The sequence below is a fragment of the Arachis stenosperma genome, chromosome 5, assembly GCF_014773155.1.
Source record: "Arachis stenosperma cultivar V10309 chromosome 5, arast.V10309.gnm1.PFL2, whole genome shotgun sequence".
Classification (NCBI taxonomy): domain Eukaryota; kingdom Viridiplantae; phylum Streptophyta; class Magnoliopsida; order Fabales; family Fabaceae; genus Arachis; species Arachis stenosperma.
The window spans coordinates 122,287,853-122,309,362 of NC_080381.1; the positions used below are offsets into that span (position 1 = coordinate 122,287,853).

The 21,510-nt window shown below is 33.8% G+C and overlaps 1 protein-coding gene across 2 annotated transcripts; it reads right to left on the minus strand.

Annotated features, from left to right (window-relative positions):
- Positions 1 to 11,581: 11,581 nt before the first annotated feature.
- Positions 11,582 to 16,552, minus strand: LOC130980225 (protein unc-13 homolog). 2 transcript variants are annotated; one of them, XM_057903883.1, is made up of 6 exons: positions 16,511 to 16,552; positions 15,989 to 16,429; positions 14,140 to 14,991; positions 13,319 to 13,774; positions 12,941 to 13,130; positions 11,582 to 12,849 (listed from the first exon to the last, which is right to left on the minus strand). In XM_057903883.1, exons 2-6 carry the CDS (start codon positions 16,406 to 16,408, stop codon positions 11,921 to 11,923), a joined length of 2,847 nt encoding a protein of 948 aa, XP_057759866.1. In that variant the 5' UTR covers positions 16,409 to 16,429; positions 16,511 to 16,552; the 3' UTR covers positions 11,582 to 11,920. The 2 variants fall into 2 exon arrangements, with proteins under 2 accessions (XP_057759866.1, XP_057759867.1); XM_057903884.1 differs by lacking the exon at positions 16,511 to 16,552 and having other exon boundaries at positions 11,586 to 12,849; positions 14,140 to 15,010; positions 15,989 to 16,044.
- Positions 16,553 to 21,510: the final 4,958 nt, after the last annotated feature.

Genomic DNA, 21,510 nt, shown 5'->3' on the forward strand with positions numbered 1-21,510 from the left:
CAACTCCAATTTCATAAACATTGACAACTCAGAATAAAATAACAAGTCATACAAGCAAAAAGGCCCTACAAGTCATACAAGCTCCCAGCCCACACTCCTTGCACACGCGCACTGAATTACTTTGAATGGAGCGTAACATTCACGCGCTCCACTTGACACTCGTGCTTCGCGAAAACCGCTCCTTAATGGCGCACTCTCCCACTTCTCCAAGCCATTCGAAGAAAACACAATCGTCCCATTTTCGAGCAACATTGCAAACGGCAGAGATAGCAATCGTCGCGAAGATTCGAACTCTCTATCAACACAACATAGAACTCTCGATCAAGAGTCTCCAGAAAAAACAAAGTTATAATACTCAAGGTACGTTACGTTACTATTTTACCCATCCTGTATATTTTTCACATTTCGAAATCGAAGAACTAGGTTTTACTGTTCTTCTACGTTGTTGTAGGTTTTACTGTTCTTCTACGTTCTTCTAGGTTTTACAATTTTTAATGTTCTACTTGTTCTAGTTTTAATGTTATTCTTGGTTCTAGGTTATACTGTTCTTCTTAGTTGTTCTAGGTGTTACTGTTTTTGTTGTTCTAGTTCTTCTGGTAACTGATTTTTGGAAGTATATTGCTTGATTTGGTGGGTGTATATGGAGTATTTTGTTGGGTGTATATTTCTGGACTGATATACTGTAATATAGTGATCAGTTGCAACTGTTCTAATATTTGCTTGTCCATCAGTGTATATTGCTTAACCTTGTAATGTTGCTTGACCTTATATGTTAATGCATGTTTGAGTAATATCTGACTGATATCTATGGGTGTACCTGACTCATATGTATGTGTGTATCTGAGTCATATGTATGGGTGTATCTGAATCATATATATGGGTGTATCTTATTGATATCTATGGGTGTATTTTTCATTTCAGAAACAATGGCAGGCAGAAACCAAGTTAGAAAAAATGTAAGAACAAATATATGTCTTAGACGAAATCAGTTTTATATAATAGAAATATATCTGACTATAATTTTTCTTTGTTTACAGCAAACTAAGGACCTTAAGTGTGCAACACATTTGTTAAGTGAGAAATTTAGAAACATGAGTGAGGAGAAGAAAACAATAGTTAGGGATTTGGGATTTGGCGACCTGATGCACATCCCGCCGCTGAGGGTGCATCACCAAATATTAAGGGAGTTGGCTAACTCCTTCAAATTAGGGGAAAACAAACTGGAAACCAGCTATGGTTCATTTAAAATAAGACTAAAAACAATAGGGGCTGCACTTGGCATCAACGCATTAGGTAACTCGCTAAAAATTATAGGTGTATATGAGCCATATTCAGTTGTATTTCAATTGATGCTTTGGTGTATTTGAACTGATTTTCATACTATGTTGTTTTCCTTTTTGTAGGAGATACATTTCATCAGAAAGTCAATTATAACAAACTTTCTGAAGATGAGAAACAAATTTTTAGAAGATTTCAGGGTAAGACCCTCAAAAATCTAACAGACGAGATGATGGCTATTGCCGTTGATAATGAACAGGATCGCTTCATGTTCAAGAGGATTTTTATCCTCTATATACAGATGGCGTTCCTATTACCAACGACAATAAACAAAATCTCACCTGTGCACCTGGCCCCAATTTTTGAGATGGACATAACAGAGCGGAACTGGGGAGGACATGTTTTGAGTTTTATCATCAAGGGCATAACAGATTACAAGGTGAAAAAGAAAAAAGGCAATTGATGGCTACCTCTTTGCCCTGATGATAATTTACTTTCATATTTCAAAAAATAAAGACAAGAAAAGGAAAGAAAGACCTCTAGAACCCTGGATTGCCAACTGGACTAAGGAACAGTTGGTCAAAAGAATGAGGGGAGAAATGGAGGACCATTTGGTAAGTGAACAAAATATCTTGGGTGTATTTTATTTACCTGAATGCTGCTAACTACAATTTCTAATGTTTCAGGGGGTTGTAAAGATGGGTGAAGCAAAGGAAAAAATGAAAAAAATAAAGAAAAAAGAAAAAAAGAAGAAAGCAAAAAAAAAAAAGAAAGGCAAGTTCAACATCATCATCTGAGATTGAAAAAACTGAAAGTGACCATTCTACCTCTGAGTCTGAGACTGAAGAAGACTCAGAGGATTCAACAAGAAAACAACCAACCTGAAAATCCAAAATGTAAGTAACATGCTTGGGTGTATTTTGTTTCTACATTTGGGTGTATTTTGTTTATCCATTTGGGTGTATTTTAATTCTCTATTTGCATGTATTTTGTGCATTCCTTTGGGTGTATTTTGTGCATTTCTTTGGGTGTATCTTGTGCATTTCTTTGGGTGTATCTTGTGCATTCATTTGGGTGTATTTTATCCCTTTAAGAATGTTTTTAAATAATGATTGTTTGTCTTCCAGAATGGAGTCCAAAAAAAGAAAGAAGATTGAGGAGGATTCTGATTCAGAATTTGAATCAATTGAATCTGAATCAACTGATGAGTAATGTTCTGAAATTATTACTCCTTTCTTTTGGGTTTATTATCGAGATTTCATGTATTAACAGAGTGTCTCTTAATAACTTATAGAAGCGAAGAATCATCACCAGTGGAGAAGCAAAAAACAAAGAAAAAGACTCAGAGAACACCAAAAAAGTAAGCACTTCTTTGGATAGTGTTCTGTGATCAGATTAATTTTGTATTTCTGATTCATACTTGTTTTTTTTCCCCAGGACACAATCCAAAAAGAAAAAGGTCATTGTGCAGGATTCATCTCCTGAGCAAACTTAATCCTATCATGAGTACAGTACTTTCTAAGCAATATTACCTTCTATCATCAAAATTATATTTCTTAACATGTTCTTTTATGCATGTACTGTCAGATCTGAAATTGGAACTCAAGAATTAGATGAATTCTTAAGGGAAAACAATGAAAAATCTGTTGCACAGGAATATGTCTTGTTGGGGTGTATATTTTAGATTTTAGGGGTGTTTTATTTGCTAAGAATTGTTTCTTGTTTTGCAGGGAGAAACAAGTTGACCTGCGATCGACCGAAGGTCATTATGTCTCATCTGAAACGTAAGAATCTTTATTTGATTAAATCTTGTTATCATGATTTAATAGTATGGTATTTTTTGTGAATAACATGTACTCTATTATGTTTAGAATACCGGATGTAAACTTGGGAAGTGATGATCCTTCCTCTCAAGGACACACAGAACAAAGTAGCGTAAACAAACTGACAGAGAGCGTGTAATTTCTCTTTCAAATAACTATTGCTTTTATTCTTTTATTACGTTCTACTTCTAATTCTGTATATATTTTAAAAAAAAAGCCCTTTATTGTTTTATTCGAGAAAAAAAAGGTAGGAAAAAAAAAAGTAAAAACTGCAAGTATGTAAGTTCTCAAAAAACAAAGGCTGTCTTTCTTTTAAATTGTTCGAGTGTATTTTTGATTTTCTTAGGGTGTATTTTAGGTTGAGTCTGTTTGAAGAGTCAGCCAGTGAGTCGGCTGAAGAGAATATGATGGTTATGAGAGAAGAGACACCGTCCGAAGTGCTTGCGATGTGAGTTTTTCAAAAAATTTTCAACCTTATAACCTTTTTATTTTCAAAGGCATTGTTAACCTTTTGTTTTTCTTCTTGTTTAGAGTTCCGATTCAAGTGTGTCTACCACTGTCTCAAACAACCACTACACCTGAGACAGAAAATGAACCAACCCCTCTGCTACAAATTGAAAGAACTACAAAAAGGTAAGAAATAGTGTTGGGTGTATATTTGGTTACAGTTTGGGTGTATATTGCTCGTGTTGGGGTGTATATTTTGACGATTGATCCAGGACTAATTTTTTTTACATCATGATTAAATTTATGTACCGTGCAGCACTCCTGAACCCCCCCAACAACATGAAGAAAGCATACCCACGCTTCCCCCCAGCTCCATCTAAAATGTAAGTTCATCAAAGCAAAATCAATGTTTGGTTATCATCCGTATATTCTTATTCTTATAATACGTTATACATAATCACGCAGTAATCCAGCCCCAGAAGACGCTGCTACGTTGATGATGATGGCACTGACAGCATCGTATGTTCCTAAAACAGATCCGTTGCCATCATTCAGCCTTGGCTTGACTGATTCAAGCCAAGAAGAAGCAGCAACACAAGAGGGGGCGTCAACGCAAGAAGGAGGGATGGAAAAAACTCCAGAAACCCCAAAGCTGCTAGAACAATTAGGGGATTTGGTGGAAAAATAGCAAACAGTGGGGTGAAAGCAGAAAGTAAAAGTCCACAAATTCAAAAGGAGAGTGGCGGAGAAAGTTCTAGGAAGTTTGAAACTCCTGTGAGAATAAATCAGAATACAGCTGAGATGAAAGAGAAGTGCTACATCTGGGGGACGCGATTGAAGAAATACGCAGATGGCAAAACTAATGAGTTTGACAACGTGTGCACTCTGATGGCCCAAGATAAATACATTTTGACAAGAATGCACATTGCATCACTCAAAGCAGAAAGTTATATAGAAGCTGAGGTAATATTAGAATAACATTAATATTTTTACACCAAAGTTAACTGCAATGTTTATTAATGTAAATTGATTTCAGCATATTTTTCTAGATTGTATCTGCCATGTGCTTCATCCTCAACCAGAAAAATGATAAAAGGTTTCAAGAAGAAGTATACTGTCTCCCTCCTAATATTGTGGTAAGTTTTACTTCTACGAATTTTGGGTGTATTTTCTGTATTTCTTAGGGTGTATTTTCTTTGATCAACTGGGTCTCTTTTGTACTCATTTGGGTGTATTTTTTACGTTCAATTAGGTGTAAGTTGTGTATTCATTTGGGTTTATTTAAAGTATTCAGTTAGGTATATTTTCAATATTTCATTTGTTGTTTCACAATTGTTGCAGAACATGGCCATTGCGAAGCATCCAAAGGGGGAATTCATATCACCTAAAACCAATAAAGAATTCAGGGTGGAAGACTACCCAATGTTTATTCCCTTCATAGATGCAAAAAAATTAACATCACATCGATATATAAGTTTTCATTTGTAAAATTTGTTAGTACCATTCTTTACTTATATGTCAAATAAAATAAAACACTTTTGAAATGTTGCCATTCTTCAGAATTTTGCACCTGTTTGCCACTCAAACCATTGGTGGTTATGGCTAATTGATACAAGAAAGCAGAGATTTTATATACTCAACCCGGTACACACGAAATGTCCAACCGATGACAGAAAGGAGCTTAATAAATTTATTGTAAGTTGGCTCTGTGTTCTTTATTTTAATAGTTAGGTGTATTTCAATTCAATATAAGGTGTATGTATGTTTTGCTTTGGGTGTAAGTATGTTCTCCTTTAGGTGTATTTCCTTCGGATGTATTATTGATTTGTTTTGTTTTTTAAGGGATATGTAATTTCAAGAATGAGAGTATATGCTGGCGGGGCACCTCTGAAGAGAAAGGAGAAGGAGAAGGAAATTAGAGCATCATACGTTAACATCTCAGGCCAAAAGATAAGGTATAAATTTGTGACTCTAAACATTAAACTTTCCTAAATAAGATTTGTAATTTATTTTCTTCGTTTTTAGCTATGACTGTGCTATTTACGTTATGAAGTGGCTTGAGTTAATTGAGCCCGAAAACATTAAAAGAGCGAAGTATGAGTGGGATAATTGGACACAGGTAACTGTCTTTAAAACTATATAACTCTGTATTACTTTACTGAATTAATCTTTTATTTAAACAGAATATACTTTTTAATTGTAGGACGAGGTGGACCACTATAGAGTAGAATATGCTTTCGGGATACTATTCAATGAAATGAATAAAGACAGAGCTGAAGCAATTAGAGGGAGTAATGCAATAAGACTGTCCAAGCCATCCTCAGTATTATTGAGTCCATTTTGTCAGATAGATTCTAATGATATAGAAACTGAGTAATGTAACTGCTAGCTAGTTTGTAAATTGAACACATGGTGTAAAAAATTGCCAATTATAAACAACTTTTTTTCAATGAAATTTTTTCCATAGTTAAACTGTCTGTGCTGTTAAACTGTCTGTGCTATATTCAAAAGCTCTGTATTACAGGTGGTAAAATATGAAGGAAAACATCAAATAATATAAACATATTATAAAATTTTACACCCAAGGAAAGTTTAATATACACCCAAGATTGCTTAATATACACCCAAACTTCTATCCCCCTAAACCCAAAACCCTAAAAACCCTAAAAACCTTAAAACCCTAAAACCCTAAACCCTAAAAACCAAAACCTTAAACCCTAAACCCTAAATCCTAAACCCTAAACCCTAAAAACCTAAACCCTAAAACCCTAAACCCTAAAACCATAAACCCTAAACCCTAAACCCTAAAACCCAAAACCCTAAAACCCTAACCCTAAATCCTAAACCCTAAAACCCTAACCCCTAAACCCTAAACCAACGAAACTACTATACACCCAAATCAGTAATTTTTTAACATAAACAGCAGATTGTGAAGTATATATATATATGTAAAATGTCAAACACAATAAAATTCACAAATACACCCAAAAGAACAGTTCTTTTACACTCATATTCTGTAACTATACACCCAAAGAGTTATCCGCTGCTGCTGGTACCCTGAACTGATAATTCATAACACGTCCTTGATATTGGCTAGAATTTGAATGCACTACTGATCCAGCATCAAAGAGGTTTAACTGAATATAACAAACTCACATATTAGCTAAACTATTAACGACAAAATTAAACTCAATTACCACATATTTAAAACATATCACTTTTACCTCATTTAAAGCTTTCATTTTCTTCTTCTTTGAGGCATTTTTAATCTGTTTGTCCAACTTTGAACCTAGCCTATTTTTTGGACGTCCTCTTGTTCGAATCCTTGGAGGGCCCTGAAGCTCGTTAACGGATTCCAAGTTGGCGTCTTCGTGAGATAAAGAAGATGTCCCCTTCCTTTTGTCTTTCAATTCTTCCATCTCAACCACGACGATATTGTACGCACGGTGCAGAATTGCAGTCAGCTCCTCCGATTCTGATGCAAATTCACAAACATTTTGCGAACGAAAAACCAATTCATCAAACCTCTTGCTTTTTCGCTCCAACAGTGGCTCGTCGTGGCTGCTCTTGATGTGTGTGTGTCGCCTCTTTACCTTCTTGCTCCATCGTTCAAGTATATATCTAGGTGACACTTGGCTTACTTGTTCAAAGCTTAACACGCTTAGTGCGTGATGGCACAATATCCCTCTTGACTCGAATAATAAGCATTGACATTTTATCTCGGCTGCTACTGAGTCGTAAGTAACCACAAACTTGTTGAATATTGAGCTGGAAACTTGTTCTCCAACTTCGTATACTGAATAGCCTAGAGCGGAATTCGTTAATCTAGTTATGCAATTCGCCTTTCCTCTGAATTATGCTTGGACTTCCCTAAACTTTTGATGAGTGTACACATCTTGAAACTGAGCTTCAATGGAGGATTTGGTTGCACACGGTATGACCATATAAAAATCTGTAGCATCTGATTCTCTCTCTGCTTGCTCCCTGCTTCCGAGGCAATTATCGTATTGTTTGACAAATTGAATAAGCGAGCTATTCCGGGTAATAAACTTGTTAAAAAATGAATGCATGCTCTCGCTCCTTTACGTACTTCTCATCCCTGCCCAGAAATGGTGATCCAAATAGATTGGAACCCATATATGACGGTCTTCATAGAGATCTGCAGAATACACCCAAAAACAGACTATAAATACACCCGACATAAATTTAAATTACACCTCTGCTGCAGATTTTAAACAAACATTACCTGAAAGCCACTTGTTGTCCACAAGACCAAAATTCAGCAGAAAATCATTCTAATTCCTATCAAATGAGTCTTTACTATGAGAGTTCCAAACAACTTGGCTCATTTCTTGTTCAATTTTTGCATGTCCCTTGTACCCGTTTAATTTGCTTGGAATATTCTTCATGATGTGCCAAATACACCAACGGTGAATTGTTGTTGGCATACAGGCCTCTAAAGCCCTTTTCATTGATGCGCATTGATCGGTGAGGAACCCTTTCGGAGCATTTCCTCCCATGCAACGAAGCCAACATTGAAATAACCATTTGAATGATTCAATTTCTTCGTTTTTCATCAAAGAGCATCCAAGAAGTGTTGACTGACCGTGGTGATTCACCCCGACAAAAGAACCACAAACCAAATTATACTTGAAACAAATTACCATAGTGCAGAATGGAAAATCATTAGATACACCCAACAAATGCTTTTTATACTCCCAAAAAACAACCAATATACACCTCTGCCGTGGATTCATAAAATTACATTAATTTAGAATCATAAAAAGGGACAGTTTGTTACTTGTTTGTATTGTAGGTGGTGTCAAATGAAATAACATCTCCGAAATACTCAAAGGCAGCTCTACTTCTTGCATCGGCCCAAAAAGCCAGCTTAATCGATTGATCCTCCTCGAGTTCAAGCTCAAAAAAGAAATTTTGATTCTTCTCTTTCATTCGTAACAAATATTTTCCGAACTCCTTTGCATCTTCTTGTTCAGAAACATTACGCACTTCTCTTGTAATGTAATTTCTCACATCCTTTTCAATAAAATTTAACTCGCGGTGACCACCGACAGTCGCAACAAATGATTGGTAAGTTTTGCTTAGTCTAATACCAGCATCCTCATTATTCTCTATTGTACAACGAATGGACATGCTTAGTTCGCTGTGCTGTTTGAGCATCTCTGCTTTACTTGGACAGCAAGGGTATGAATGATCCAGCATAACCTTTGAAATGATCCAAGCACCAACATCTTTCAATGTGTGTATATAAATTCTTGCAGGACAGTTTGAACCGGCTGTCGGATTCATCTTCTCGGTCGAAGATATTTTAGATTTCCATTTTCCCTCTCTGCAACATGTAATCAACTGATTCTTAATCTCGTTTCCCTTCCTATTTGTGCTCCGAACTCTTGTAGAAAAACCTGCAGCCTTGGCGTAGTTCTTGTAAAATTTTCCAGCATCTTCAAGGGTGGTAAAGGTCATTCCAACCTTCGGAACAAACTAGTCATCAACAACATAGATAGGCTGCAGAATACACCATGTCAAAAACTAAAAATACACCAAATCATTACTGATATAATACACCCAAATGGCAACAACTCAACTAAAATGATAATAAAAGCCATAAACTGTAAATACACAGGCTATAGAATACACCATGACAAAAAATAAAAATACACCCAATCATGTATGATATAATACACCCGAACAACAACAACTCAGCTAAAATAACAAAAAAATAATAAACTGTAAATACACATGCTGCAGAATACACCATGTCAAAAACTAAAAACACATCCAGTCATGTCTGATATAATACACCCGAACGATAACAACTCAGCTAAAATAACAGAAAAAGCCATAAACTGTAAATACACCCACACTTTCCGCAAAAATACACCCAAAAAGTTCTGATCTATACCCGAGCGTCTGCTATAAATTCCAGATAATCAATCAAAACTAATACATTAGATTCAATCCACAGATTTATGTTCACGCGTTAGTTTCACAGTCAATGTTCACGAATTATTCAGCTACACAATGCTATACAAATTACTGCAATAAAATTCAGAGTAATCGTATGTAAATCAAATATCAAGAACTTCGTTAGATTCAAATTCATAATCCACTTCGTCCTGATTCAGCTAACAATCTGAGGTTGAATCATCCATTATCTTCAAAACGAGTTCAAACTTTGATTTCGGAAAACAAAAAATCGAATAGAAAACGAAGCTGGAGTTACAGAGAGAGAAGAACGAGAAGAAGAAGAACGAGAAGAAGAACGAAGAAGGAAATAAGGAGAACGAGCAAATCTAGAAATAAGGAGAACGAAGAAGGAAACAAATCTTTTAAATTTGGTAGTTATATATACGCGGGATCTTTATATAGCGCGTGTATAGGATGTAACCCTTGCAGCGCGTTTTGGGTTTTTATTCGTTAATTAACTTGTAAAGCATACAAGCCCTAATGGCTTGTATGCAGAGCTTTTCTGATTCACAAAATCAGTAACACAAAATATATGAGGATCAATAACAAATTCTTTCCAAAAAATTTAACAAAATAAGCATAAGTTTCATAAACATTGGCAACTCAGAATAAAATAACATTCACAAAATCAATAACACAAAATATCTGAGGATTAATAACAAATTCTTTCCAGAAAATTTAACAAAATAAGCACAAATTAACAAAATCAGTAACTCAGAAGGACAAACCCTAAATCCACAACTCAATTATTAACAGTAAAATCAGCAAACGCAGAGGAGACGAGGAGGAGGCGGCGACACCGGAGAACATAGTATTATCGAAATCCATGTCACAGTGCTTACCGGCGGCGACAAGGAAAGGGAGTGACGGCGACGACAGAGGAGATGGCGACACCGGCGTACACAGAGAGAGAGAGAGAGAGTGCTCGAACAGAAGAGACAATGACGGCCACAGAGCTTCCACACGACGGCGAGGGAGCTTCCTACGATGGCGACACAGCTTCCTAGGACGGTGACGGAGCTTCCTACAACGGCGACACAGCTCCTGCGACGGTGACGGAGCTTTCCGCACGCGACGCCTCTACCCAGCGGAGACGAGTTCGGCGATGACAATGAGGCGTGGTTGCGTGGCTCTGGGGCCGCGGGACGTGGTGGCTGCGGTGGCTAGGGGTTTGGAGGGCTAGGGGTCTGGAGGGCTTTCAATTTAAAATTTGCAGTTCAGTTTCAGGGAGGATAGAAGAGGAATGGGGTTGGGTGTGTTGGGAATTTAGGGTTCTTTTATTATTTTTTTTATAATTTAAAAATGGCGCCGTTTGAACTTTGAGGGAGAGGGGATTCTGAACTGAAAATCTTGTAAAAAAATTAAAAAACCAATCGGTCTAGCAGTTCACCGATTAATCATCGGTTTGACCGATTTTACCAATTTTGATTCGGTTTTTAGAATTATGGTGACTAGTAAGACTCAAATTTGTAACCTGTGTATAGAAATGAAAAGACTATATCTTTTGAACTATGACTTGTTGGCATACATTTGTTGTTGATTGTATTATTATTTTATAATTTATAATTATTAATTTTATATAAAAATAATTACATATAAATTTTTTAAAAAATAAATTTAATCTTCATCTACTAAAAATATAAAACAGATTTTATATAATTATTTAATTATATATTATTATATTATTAAAAATAATTAATTTTTTTACTTATCATTTTAAAAATATTTAAATATATAAATTTAATTAAATAATTATATAAAATTCATTATCATTATATCAAAAATAAACTTTTGAAAAATTCAGTTTCAACGAATACACTTCGACCAGATTAGCAACCTTATTTTCACAATGATTTCCACTTTAAAATTATTTTGAAAATGGACATGATTACAAGCACAGACATAGTACTTGAAAGATGAGGTTTTATTGGTAGTCGGTAGAACAAATAATCTATTTTAGCTGCTTACTTTGACCATTAGATGAAGACCACAGCCCAACCTATAACTTCAATCATTAACATGGTCAAGCTCAAATCTTCAGAACAAGAAGTGCTTTAATTTGCCAATAAAAAGACAATTCATTTAAAAAATAATTAAAGATAAATAATGACACAAATACAAATACTTCTCTGTATACAACCTCCATATCACAAATTGCATTTTCACAAGCTGCAAACAGAACCGGATGAAACTAACCTGTACAAGGTATATTGTTGTTATTGCAAGTACACTATGTCCTAAAGTTATTCCCTGATAGTGGTCAACAGTATTATGAATTTCAAGTTATACCTTGATCATACACTCAGCAATCGACAAGTGAGACTTTAAAACCACACAAAATGAAGCCACTAAAATTCCTAGCTATAGGGGTTACTCATCAGTTGTTAGACTTTCTTAGACAAGTTGTAATTTTTCTTGAGGAACTTGGCGGCTACCTCATCATTCCTATGGCAAAGAACTCGCAAAAGGGTGTTTGGATCTCCCGGGCTCCATTGATCTGGTGTTGGAGGCATCGGAAGCCGGGATTTGACAGAAGAACCATACATTTCCATGGTGAGCTGAATGAATTGCTGAATTATGTGTTCAGTATCCGCATGGAACAAGGGAAGTATGGCTTGCACAGTAGCAGAATGTTTTTCTATCAATTCAACAGGCAATCCATCACCATTGGACCAGAATAACCCAGTCAAATACTTGAAATCTTCCTCTATTATGGCAGAATCTTGCAGAGAGAAAGCCCGTGGTGGCCCTCCGGCCAACAAAACCAACAAGAACCCATCAAAAGAAGCTTGCATTATGTCAACAATTACGCGTGTTCTAACTTTGTCGTGCACTGTTGATGATATGATCTCCAAGTATTGCTCAAGCTCATGAAGGAAAGGTTCAATCCTGGAGTATGAAACTTCTCCGACATATAGGCCATCCCATAGAACATGACCTAGATCATGGAAAACAATTTTGTATGCCATAAACTCACAGATTTGATGGATACCTTCTACAGCAGCAGCTGCTGAAAGCTTGAACTTCAAGTTCACCCCATAAATATCATCATTGTTAGAAGATTTAGAACTACTAAGATTGGCAAGTATCCTCTTTTCCAAAACTACCAACTCCAGGCGAACGCGCTGCATAGTATTGATGCGAACACACAACTGGGGTGTATCAAATGAGTTATCTCTTGTGGCTACAACTTGAGCTTTTCTCCTCTGAGCTGATTGTAACTTCTCTTTTTTCCGGAACACACCGTGAAACTTTGATCCAGTTGAACACCTCGTCAAAGGAGGCAAAGTTGGGGCGAAAGTATTACGGTCCCCTGCAGATCATGCAAAACAGAAAGGATGGTAAGATGAGGATTAATAAATGAGTTGGTAAATCCAATATCATGCTATGCATTAAATATATACCACAGCCAGCTTTGGCTTTCAAAATGTATTGCTGGAGTGATTTGTCAAGACCAGACATCAATTCAGGAACCAAAACTGCATGCATGGATATAGGCAACAGAAAGAAAGCTTCAAGAGTGTCATCTACAACCCGTAGGACTTCAACAGCTGAAGGAGCCAACCCCTCTTTGTTTGCCTGTGGATTCCATACCTACAGAAAGATGGTGTAACAAATATATCAAAACTTGCCATTGTCAACAATCATGTTCCTTGGTAGTAAAGGAATGAAAGCTTAATAAGTTTTGGATGTCACAAAAGAAAATCATAATTGCTTTGTTCAGAAAAAAAGAAATACCATGCTAACTTGATTAATTTAGAAGCAACCAATATTTCACATACCTCATGTTGCAGATTTCTGTTGACCCATTCCCCTAGTCTTTCTACTCTAATCTTTATCCATGACTTAACCAAATTAGCAATTACAGCCTCAGCCTCATAAGGTTGCATCTCCCTAATAACGGATTTTCCACCATCTTCACTGTCAACAGAATCTGCCACCGCAATCTGCACCAGATCTTTCTCCAATTTGTCAGCGGCCATTAACACTTCTATAGCATCAGGTGTCAGCTCAGTAATACTCTTTACATATTTCTTCAGTTCATCTCCATAACATACATGAAGGGTAGCAACGGCAACACCAGCAGCAAGAGGATGCCATCTCTTTAGATTCGGACTGAACATTGCTTTCTCATTATAAGCCAGTTCAGTAACATGCTGGGCGAGGATAGAAAGAGTGGGAAAAGCTCTATTCTGTTTTCTCGATGAATGCTTGCTGGGATCCAGTTTATATAATTTCTGCATTAAAGAGATTGAAAAGAGTTAGGATATGCTGATGGCCTCAAAAATACCTATTAGCTTTTTTGCAAATGATGTATGTATATTAAAACATGACACCTGAAGTGGTTGCTAAGGTTCTTGAGCTCCAATACCGTATAAAGATAATTAAATAGCAACATTCGAAATACAATGGAAAACTTGGTAAAGAGAATTTTCAGAATTTTTCACTATAATGGAGCATAACAGATGACTTTATCCTATTTCATTCAGCGGGTTCAAAATACACCAAATACGTTACAAATATGTCAAAAACTCAAAATTGACCACATGTAAATACTGCGATGGAGTAGTCATGTTTAGGGAGTTTCAAGGATGGAAATTACCTGAGCGAAAGCAGCCCGCAAAGATGATCTGATATAATTTTCAACTCTGGTATAGGCTACATCATGATCCCTCTTCTTCCGATTATACTCTGACAATATCTTTGCAGACAATACAGCAATAGAAACAATGCTTTCCATTGGTTCAATATTACCATCATGGAAAGTATCATGGTATGCAAGGAGCCTTTTCTCTGCCCAATTTAACATCAAACTCACTACATTGCTCACAACCTTCGAATAAAAAGGACCTTTCACAGTCTTAGCATCATTTTCAACTTCCGCTAACAGGTTACTGGATGCAAAAAGCAGATCATTTTCCAGTTGACCAGTGGCAACATACCGATGAAATAAGACCCATGAGAAACAAATATTATGCAGCATCTCGTTAATTCCAAGCATAACCCAGGTCTTCTTAATGAGCTCTAAGACCTCATCAACCTCTTCTATCACAGAAATTTCTTCATGTATATCAAAACAAGATCCTAAAAGAGTTTGATAGATCCAGAGGTTCAGCGGAAATCCGTCAGCCCAATGGCATGTCTCTGGAACAGATCCATCAAATGATCTAAACGCAAGAGATAGAACAACATTCCGGAAGTTTTGCATTGATTCACCTGTCTTTCCAAGATCCATGGGTTTCTCAAATGCTTCACGGATTATACGGCGAAGGCTCTGCGAAGAAGTGTCTGCCTTATCTAATGGAAAGTGAGGATACAAGAGGAGTCCTGCTTCAAGAACCTTCAAATTTCTCCTCAGCCAAGCCTCATAATCTTGTTGACTCGGAAAATCTGAACATTTGAACTGTTGAATTAGTTCTAGTGGAAGAACCACTGATTCCATGCGTCTTCCAAGCTATTTCATGAACAAAGACCTAGTAAGCTATCATTAGTGATCAAATAACTGTAAGGATCCATAATACATATTCATATTTTAAATTTTTGTCCACATCTGAATCAGTTGATGAAAAACAAGCAAGCAATACAAAGAGTGAAATGGATCTTCACATGTCAAAACGACAATACACATAACCAATGAAATGTGCATAAATGTAGGCAACTCATGATGTATATTAGCTTCTTGTTTTTGTTCTTTCTTTTATCTTTTCGGAAATCATTAACCATTCGTCATCAGGAAAATGCTTGGCTGTTCTTGTTGCCGTAATCAATCACATTGCTTTATTTAGGGTTGTGGTAATAGAGAAAGAAAAATTACCACTGTGGTTGCACTGCAATTACTACCACAGTTTACAGTTAAAATTACATTCTAGCCTGTTGACAACTTTTGACTAAAGGATTCAATTATGAAAATATATTTTGCATAAGCAACTGTCCATGGTTAATTTTTGCATCTTATGTTAAAACTAGCAATAAAATCTAGATAATCCAACACCAATTGTTCCTCAAGACAAGTGGCCTGCAATCTTTTTTAGTGTCACATGGGGCTTCCTATGACTGTAATCCTTGCTCTTAACAGTGTTAGGCATGAACGAACTTCTTTTATTACATGTGACAACTTGCAAGCCACACCAGTTCAACCAACGATTTAGAATCAAGTCGTTGCTTCTGGCCATTCTCATGAACAGTATCAATATTATCAAAAGGTGCTATTCACCATTTGGTGAATATCACTCAGCAGTGTCACCATACATCAGATAGTGAAAAGAATAAACAATTAGTGATGAATGACATGGATTTTAATACTTAGTCAAAATAAGTCTAAACGGTTTAAGCATAACTTTTCAGCTGCAAAAACAAGAACAACTATCACAGTATCATCAAACAAAAACCACACACATAACAATCTCTTTAATCCCTAAAAAAAATAACAAAAATCACAATTACAGAAATACCTGGCCTGCAGCAATTCTCAACAAGGCACGTCTAATCCTTGAATCACTCTGCTCCGAAATCTTCATCTGCACTCTCACCAACTCCCCTGTCGTAACCGCACGCTTCGCGCTCCTCCCACCGCCGCCGCCGCCGCCGCCATCTTTCCTCTTCGTTTTAAGTCCCAACGCCTTCTTCACCTTGCTAGCCGCCGTCGACGTCAGAGACCGGTGCAGCGAGGGAGTCGCCGCAGCAGAAGACCGATCCCGATCCCGATCCCCTCCTCTGTCGGAACTGGATATGAAAGTGAGAGGCTTGGGGCCGGAGCTTCGGCATGCGCAGACGAGTACCTCGTATGCCGTTTCTCGGAGCTCTGATTCCGACCAATTGGAAGGCGGGTCTCCGAACGGTGATGGAAGATCCTCCATTGGGTGCACCGGCATGGCGGTTTTTGTTTTTCGTCCCTGAAAGTTGTGGAAATTGGTGAATAGTCCCTCCCTTCCTTAATAGAAAGAAAAGAATGAATGAAGATTGGGATAACAAACCGATAAAGGGAGCGAGACTTTGTCGTTGCAGGTGCGACCTTTATTTATTATTTATTTATATTTACTTTCTCTTTTTGTTTTTGGGTCCCTGTTGGATTATTCTTGCTTCGGTTTCAAGGTTTCAAGTGTCAAGAGCTTCAGTAATCAGTAGTGTAATAGGGTGCGAGGACAAAGGGAATCTAAATTGCTACTAACTTCTAACTAACTATTTTTCTTATGGCAGTACTAATAATGATGGTAAATTGTTACTCTTATAAAAAAAATAATTAATTAAATAATTTAATATATTTAATTAATTAAATTAATATTTAATTTATTATCTTTATATAAAAAAAATTATGTGAATATTTTCCTCATAATAATAATAATATAAAGATATAATTAGATTTTATTAAAATGAACAACGAGCATTGAGAATAAATTCTTAGAGGAAATTATTTTGATATTTTTTTAAATTAGAGGATAAATTATATTATTGTATATTATCGTGTAATAATGTTAATTGTGCTGGTATTTAATATGCGAAATAAAACTTTTTGTATATTTTATTTGAATATAAAGTATTATATTTGTAAAAAATATAATTATTCATTGTCTTTTTCAGTTTTTTTATTAATTTAAACTAAAAAAATTATAACATAATATTAGAATTTTTACGACTAAAAGATTTAGAGTTTTATTTTATCCAAAAGAAGTTTTTACTTAAAAAAATATGTTATTATAAATTAGAGAGTGACTTTTTTTAATTTTTTTTCAATTACTTGGTAAAATATAACTTGTTATTATTTAATATTTTCTCTTACATGTGTTTTCGTGATCATATTTAAAGAGTGTAAAGTGAGAGATCACACTTTACAAAATAATTAAAAAAAATTGAAAAATTATATTCTCTTATAACAAGACTATTTATATAATTCTTTATATCAATTTAAACTTAAAAAAAAATAATTTCAGGATAACATTTAAGTTAAACTCTACACAAATAACTTACTACATCATTTTTATATATTCTCACAGGACTATAAAACTTGATAAATCTTTGCATAATCTTATTTAATGAATGTTCCAAAAACTTATTTTATCCAAATTTTTAACTGTGTTAAATTGATTAAATGTGTAATTATTTAATGTATTAAACTGTTAATAGCATACAAAACAAATCTTATATATATGTAACAAAGAAAATATAATTTACCATCTAAATAATAGAGTTAAATAATAGAGTTCTTAGATTTACACTTCTTTATATGTGTCTTTATTTTGTTGAACATTTACATCTTTGTTGTTAGATTAAACTTTTAATGATACAAATATATATCACATAACTGCATAAAACATTTGTGTATCATCAACAATTCCTTTTTTAATGCATTCAACATTAAGTATTTTATTTATAATTTTCTTTATAGTATGCACATGATTTTGTCTTCCTTTTCATTTGTGTTATATGTTTTGTAGGCTGCATTTAGAAAAAAGATTAAAACTGACAGAAACTAAAAAATAAAAATTAAATTAAATTTTTATATTATATTTAATATAAAATGTATTGAAAAAAATGTACTAAAATAAATTATATAGTCAGATCATATTTAATTTAAAATAAATATAAAAATTAAAAAATAAATTTAAAATTTAAAAAATTAAATAAAAATATTTTTTTAAAAAAATATTATTAAAATTTTAATTTTCCTTCCTAAAAATTAGAAAGCCATATGCCCATATTGTCTCTACTGGATGCCAGTGAATCTTACTAGCATAATAACCCAATAATAATTCTTATACGAGGTTTAATTCCTCTGACATGCATATGCATTGGCAATGGCATAATTTTTAGCTTATTTCAACTACAGTAGTTTAATATATGGTTTTGCCTTGTCTTTTATTTCAGGTCCTCATCAATAATTCAACTTTCTCTCTTCTTGTAGTTTTGTGGAGAATTTTGTCATTTACATATTCAAATATTTTATTATATGTTTAACACTTCAACCCTTAACTAATATATATACGCGTTTTCTTCTTTCTAGTTATGGTGTTGTTTAGTTTGTTGTTTACTTGGTAGATTTTGTAGTTAAAATATATTTGAGAACTGAAATGATTAACTATATGTATATTAAAATTAGTCACTAAAATAATTATTTATTATATATTTATATATAAATATATATTATTTAATAGTTAATTTTAATATACATTTAATATAATTGATAAATTGTTAAATATATTGAGAGTAAATCAATTCCTCTATAATCTGATTAATTAATTGGGTATCAAATCAATATTATATAAATTCATTATTATTTTTATTTTAAAAATACAATACAAATTGACTTTAAACTAATAAAATAAAATACAGAATAAAAGCATTCATTTGCCTTTTTTTTGGGTGACTTTTCATTTGCTTTTATAGTACACAGGAAATTTTCATTTGAGAATGGAACTTCTAATAAAATACAAGCAGCTAAGCTAAGATGAAGAAAGAAAGAATCAAAAGTTAAGTACAAATAGATATCATTAAATTCAGCAAATAGATAAGAACAGTTTATTATGATGAATAATACAAGATAACTTACTTCCAAATAATATATAAATATAAAATCATTTTTTAATAGAAAAAAATACAAGAAATTATATTCCCGGTAGGCGGTAGCTAGGTTGGTTGTGTCAAGAAAAGTATTGGTACTTCAAAATAGTTGAGTGGGGTGCCTAATCATAAAGTTGCTATTGATTGATTAATCTCTCTCATTATTATAATGATGTCCAGCCTTGCAACCAACTAACCTATCAATTATTATAAACCAATTACCAAGTATATATATCTGCACTAACTTCAATATTCAAAAATAAATAAAATTTAATTTTAATATACTATAATTGTAAAATAATTTTACATGTATACCTAATTACGTAATGTTACATCAACAAAAATAATTGTATTTTATATTAATCACGTAAATAATCATCTAAAAAAATAAATATAATTATATGATTGCGTAAAATATTTTATACTGTCATTATAACAAAATTATTTACACTAACTTTTCCACATGGAAGAGAAGAACAAGCTACAACATGGATATATAACAAAAAAAAATTAGAGATATGAACATGAAGGTAGAAAAAAGCCAAATTTTGCATGCTTCCACTACAAGAGAAACAAATAATTGTAGCGAAAAATTGTCGGCATTTTCTCAAATGGCCGCAAATTTACTGAGTAGCTGCGGTTCTTGATGTGTTATTTGTTTTCGTCAAAGACTGCTCAAGATAGGAGCGGTTTTGTGTATCAACCGACGCAGATAATATATTGCTCAAATTTATTTCATAATTGAAATTGGGTGAAGTTAGGGCCATTAATCTTCGTTTTTGCGTGAAACCAAAGGGGGACAAAGGTGCCAATCACCAGTTTCAAGACTCTTTGCCTCCGTATACCTTCTGTTCATCAGCTGCAGCCGTTACATCCTTCTTCGTCACGGATCTGCTCAAGTTCCCGCATAGCTCCCGTGCGCAAAAGAAAGATGGAGAGGCACATCCATTGTTTGTCCCTTTGCCATGCAAGTTTCAATGTCGTCGTGTGGCTTCTCAACCGTCCCGGTATCGTCGTCCTCAACCTTCTTCCCTTGCTCTGTTGTGCGCCGTTCAAACACATCCTCTTTTTGCTTTTTAGTTCGTTTTCTCCCCCTTTTCTTGTTTTTTCAATTTCATCTTTTGTCTTCGTTCTTTTGTTTCAATTGAATCATTTTAATTATTGATAGAATCTCTTTGCACCAATTTAATTTAATTACTTGTTCCCAATTTGGTTGCTATTTTGGGCAGCTGGTGGAGGTTAATTTTTTTAGATATTGGATAAAAATTTGTGTAATCCTTTAATATTGGAAGTTACGGTGTTTTACAAAATTCTGGGGTTATAGAATTCGCAGAGTGCGAATTGTTAGATTAATTTTTTTTAATTTATAAAGACAATATACAGACTGCGTATTGTATTATTTTAATATTAAATTACAATATGCAGACTGCGTATTATATTATTTTAATATTAAATTATAATACACAATCTGCAAATTATAAATACACAGATTACGTATGATTAATACAATACGTATTTTGTATATTGTATTTGCACATAGCAGTACTCCCAAAATATTGTAAAACTCTATTTTTTATAATATGTAAAATTCTCTTCACTCTTTCATATTAAAATAAAAAATCTGCTGGTGGATAGTTGCTGACAATCTTAAAAGTTATTAGATTAGATTATTTTGGGCTAAAAGAATAGCTAGAGATATAAAGAAAGCTTATTTATTTCCTATGCTAATACACATTTATTAATTAATAATTATAAAAATGTTATATGTTTGAGTGACGCCCTAATTACAATATTTTCTCTTTTATATTTATTTTAGACTCATTATTTTATCAGAATAAAATAAAATGGTCGAACCTTATTTAAAATAGGAGTTGTATTTTATATTATATTATATCATATTATATTAATAAAATGACTATAAAAAACTACAATCTTACTTAAATGGTGGTTTCTCTTTCTCAATTCCCTTCGATTATATTTTTTGTTATAAAATTATGTATTTTATAAAAGATTAAATATTGATATTTTTTTTTAAACGCTAAACAATAACTAGTTTAGGGTAAGATTGATAATAACCTATAAAAATCCTAACTCTAAAAACTTATCACATGCTAAAAGTTATCACAAATTTAAAATTAAGTGAGAATATAAAATAAAAAAATACTACATTCAACTCAAAATTTTAAATTAGTAAGTTAAGAAATTTTTCATATTATAAAATTTTACTATTTTTTATTTTTTTAATATAAGACTAATTTTATATATTCCTCACACTTCTAATATTAACAAAAACAACATACAAAATACAGAGATACAAAAATTAGTATTTTTGTATTTTGTTTAGTGATAAATTAAATACAAGATAGAATAAACAATAAAAAACCCAATTAACCTTATTTTTTATTTTTTTCCTTTCCAT

Excerpts from the sequence above, each read along its gene's own strand:
- LOC130980225 (XM_057903883.1), bottom strand. The coding sequence starts at position 16,408 with ATGCCGGTGCACCCAATGGAGGATCTTCCATCACCGTTCGGAGACCCG. Across the intron at positions 13,131-13,318 it reads ACAGAAATCTGCAACATGAG|GTATGGAATCCACAGGCAAA; the intron begins GTATGTGAAATA and ends ATCTTTCTGTAG. Across the intron at positions 12,850-12,940 it reads GAAAGCCAAAGCTGGCTGTG|GGGACCGTAATACTTTCGCC; the intron begins GTATATATTTAA and ends CATGATCTGCAG.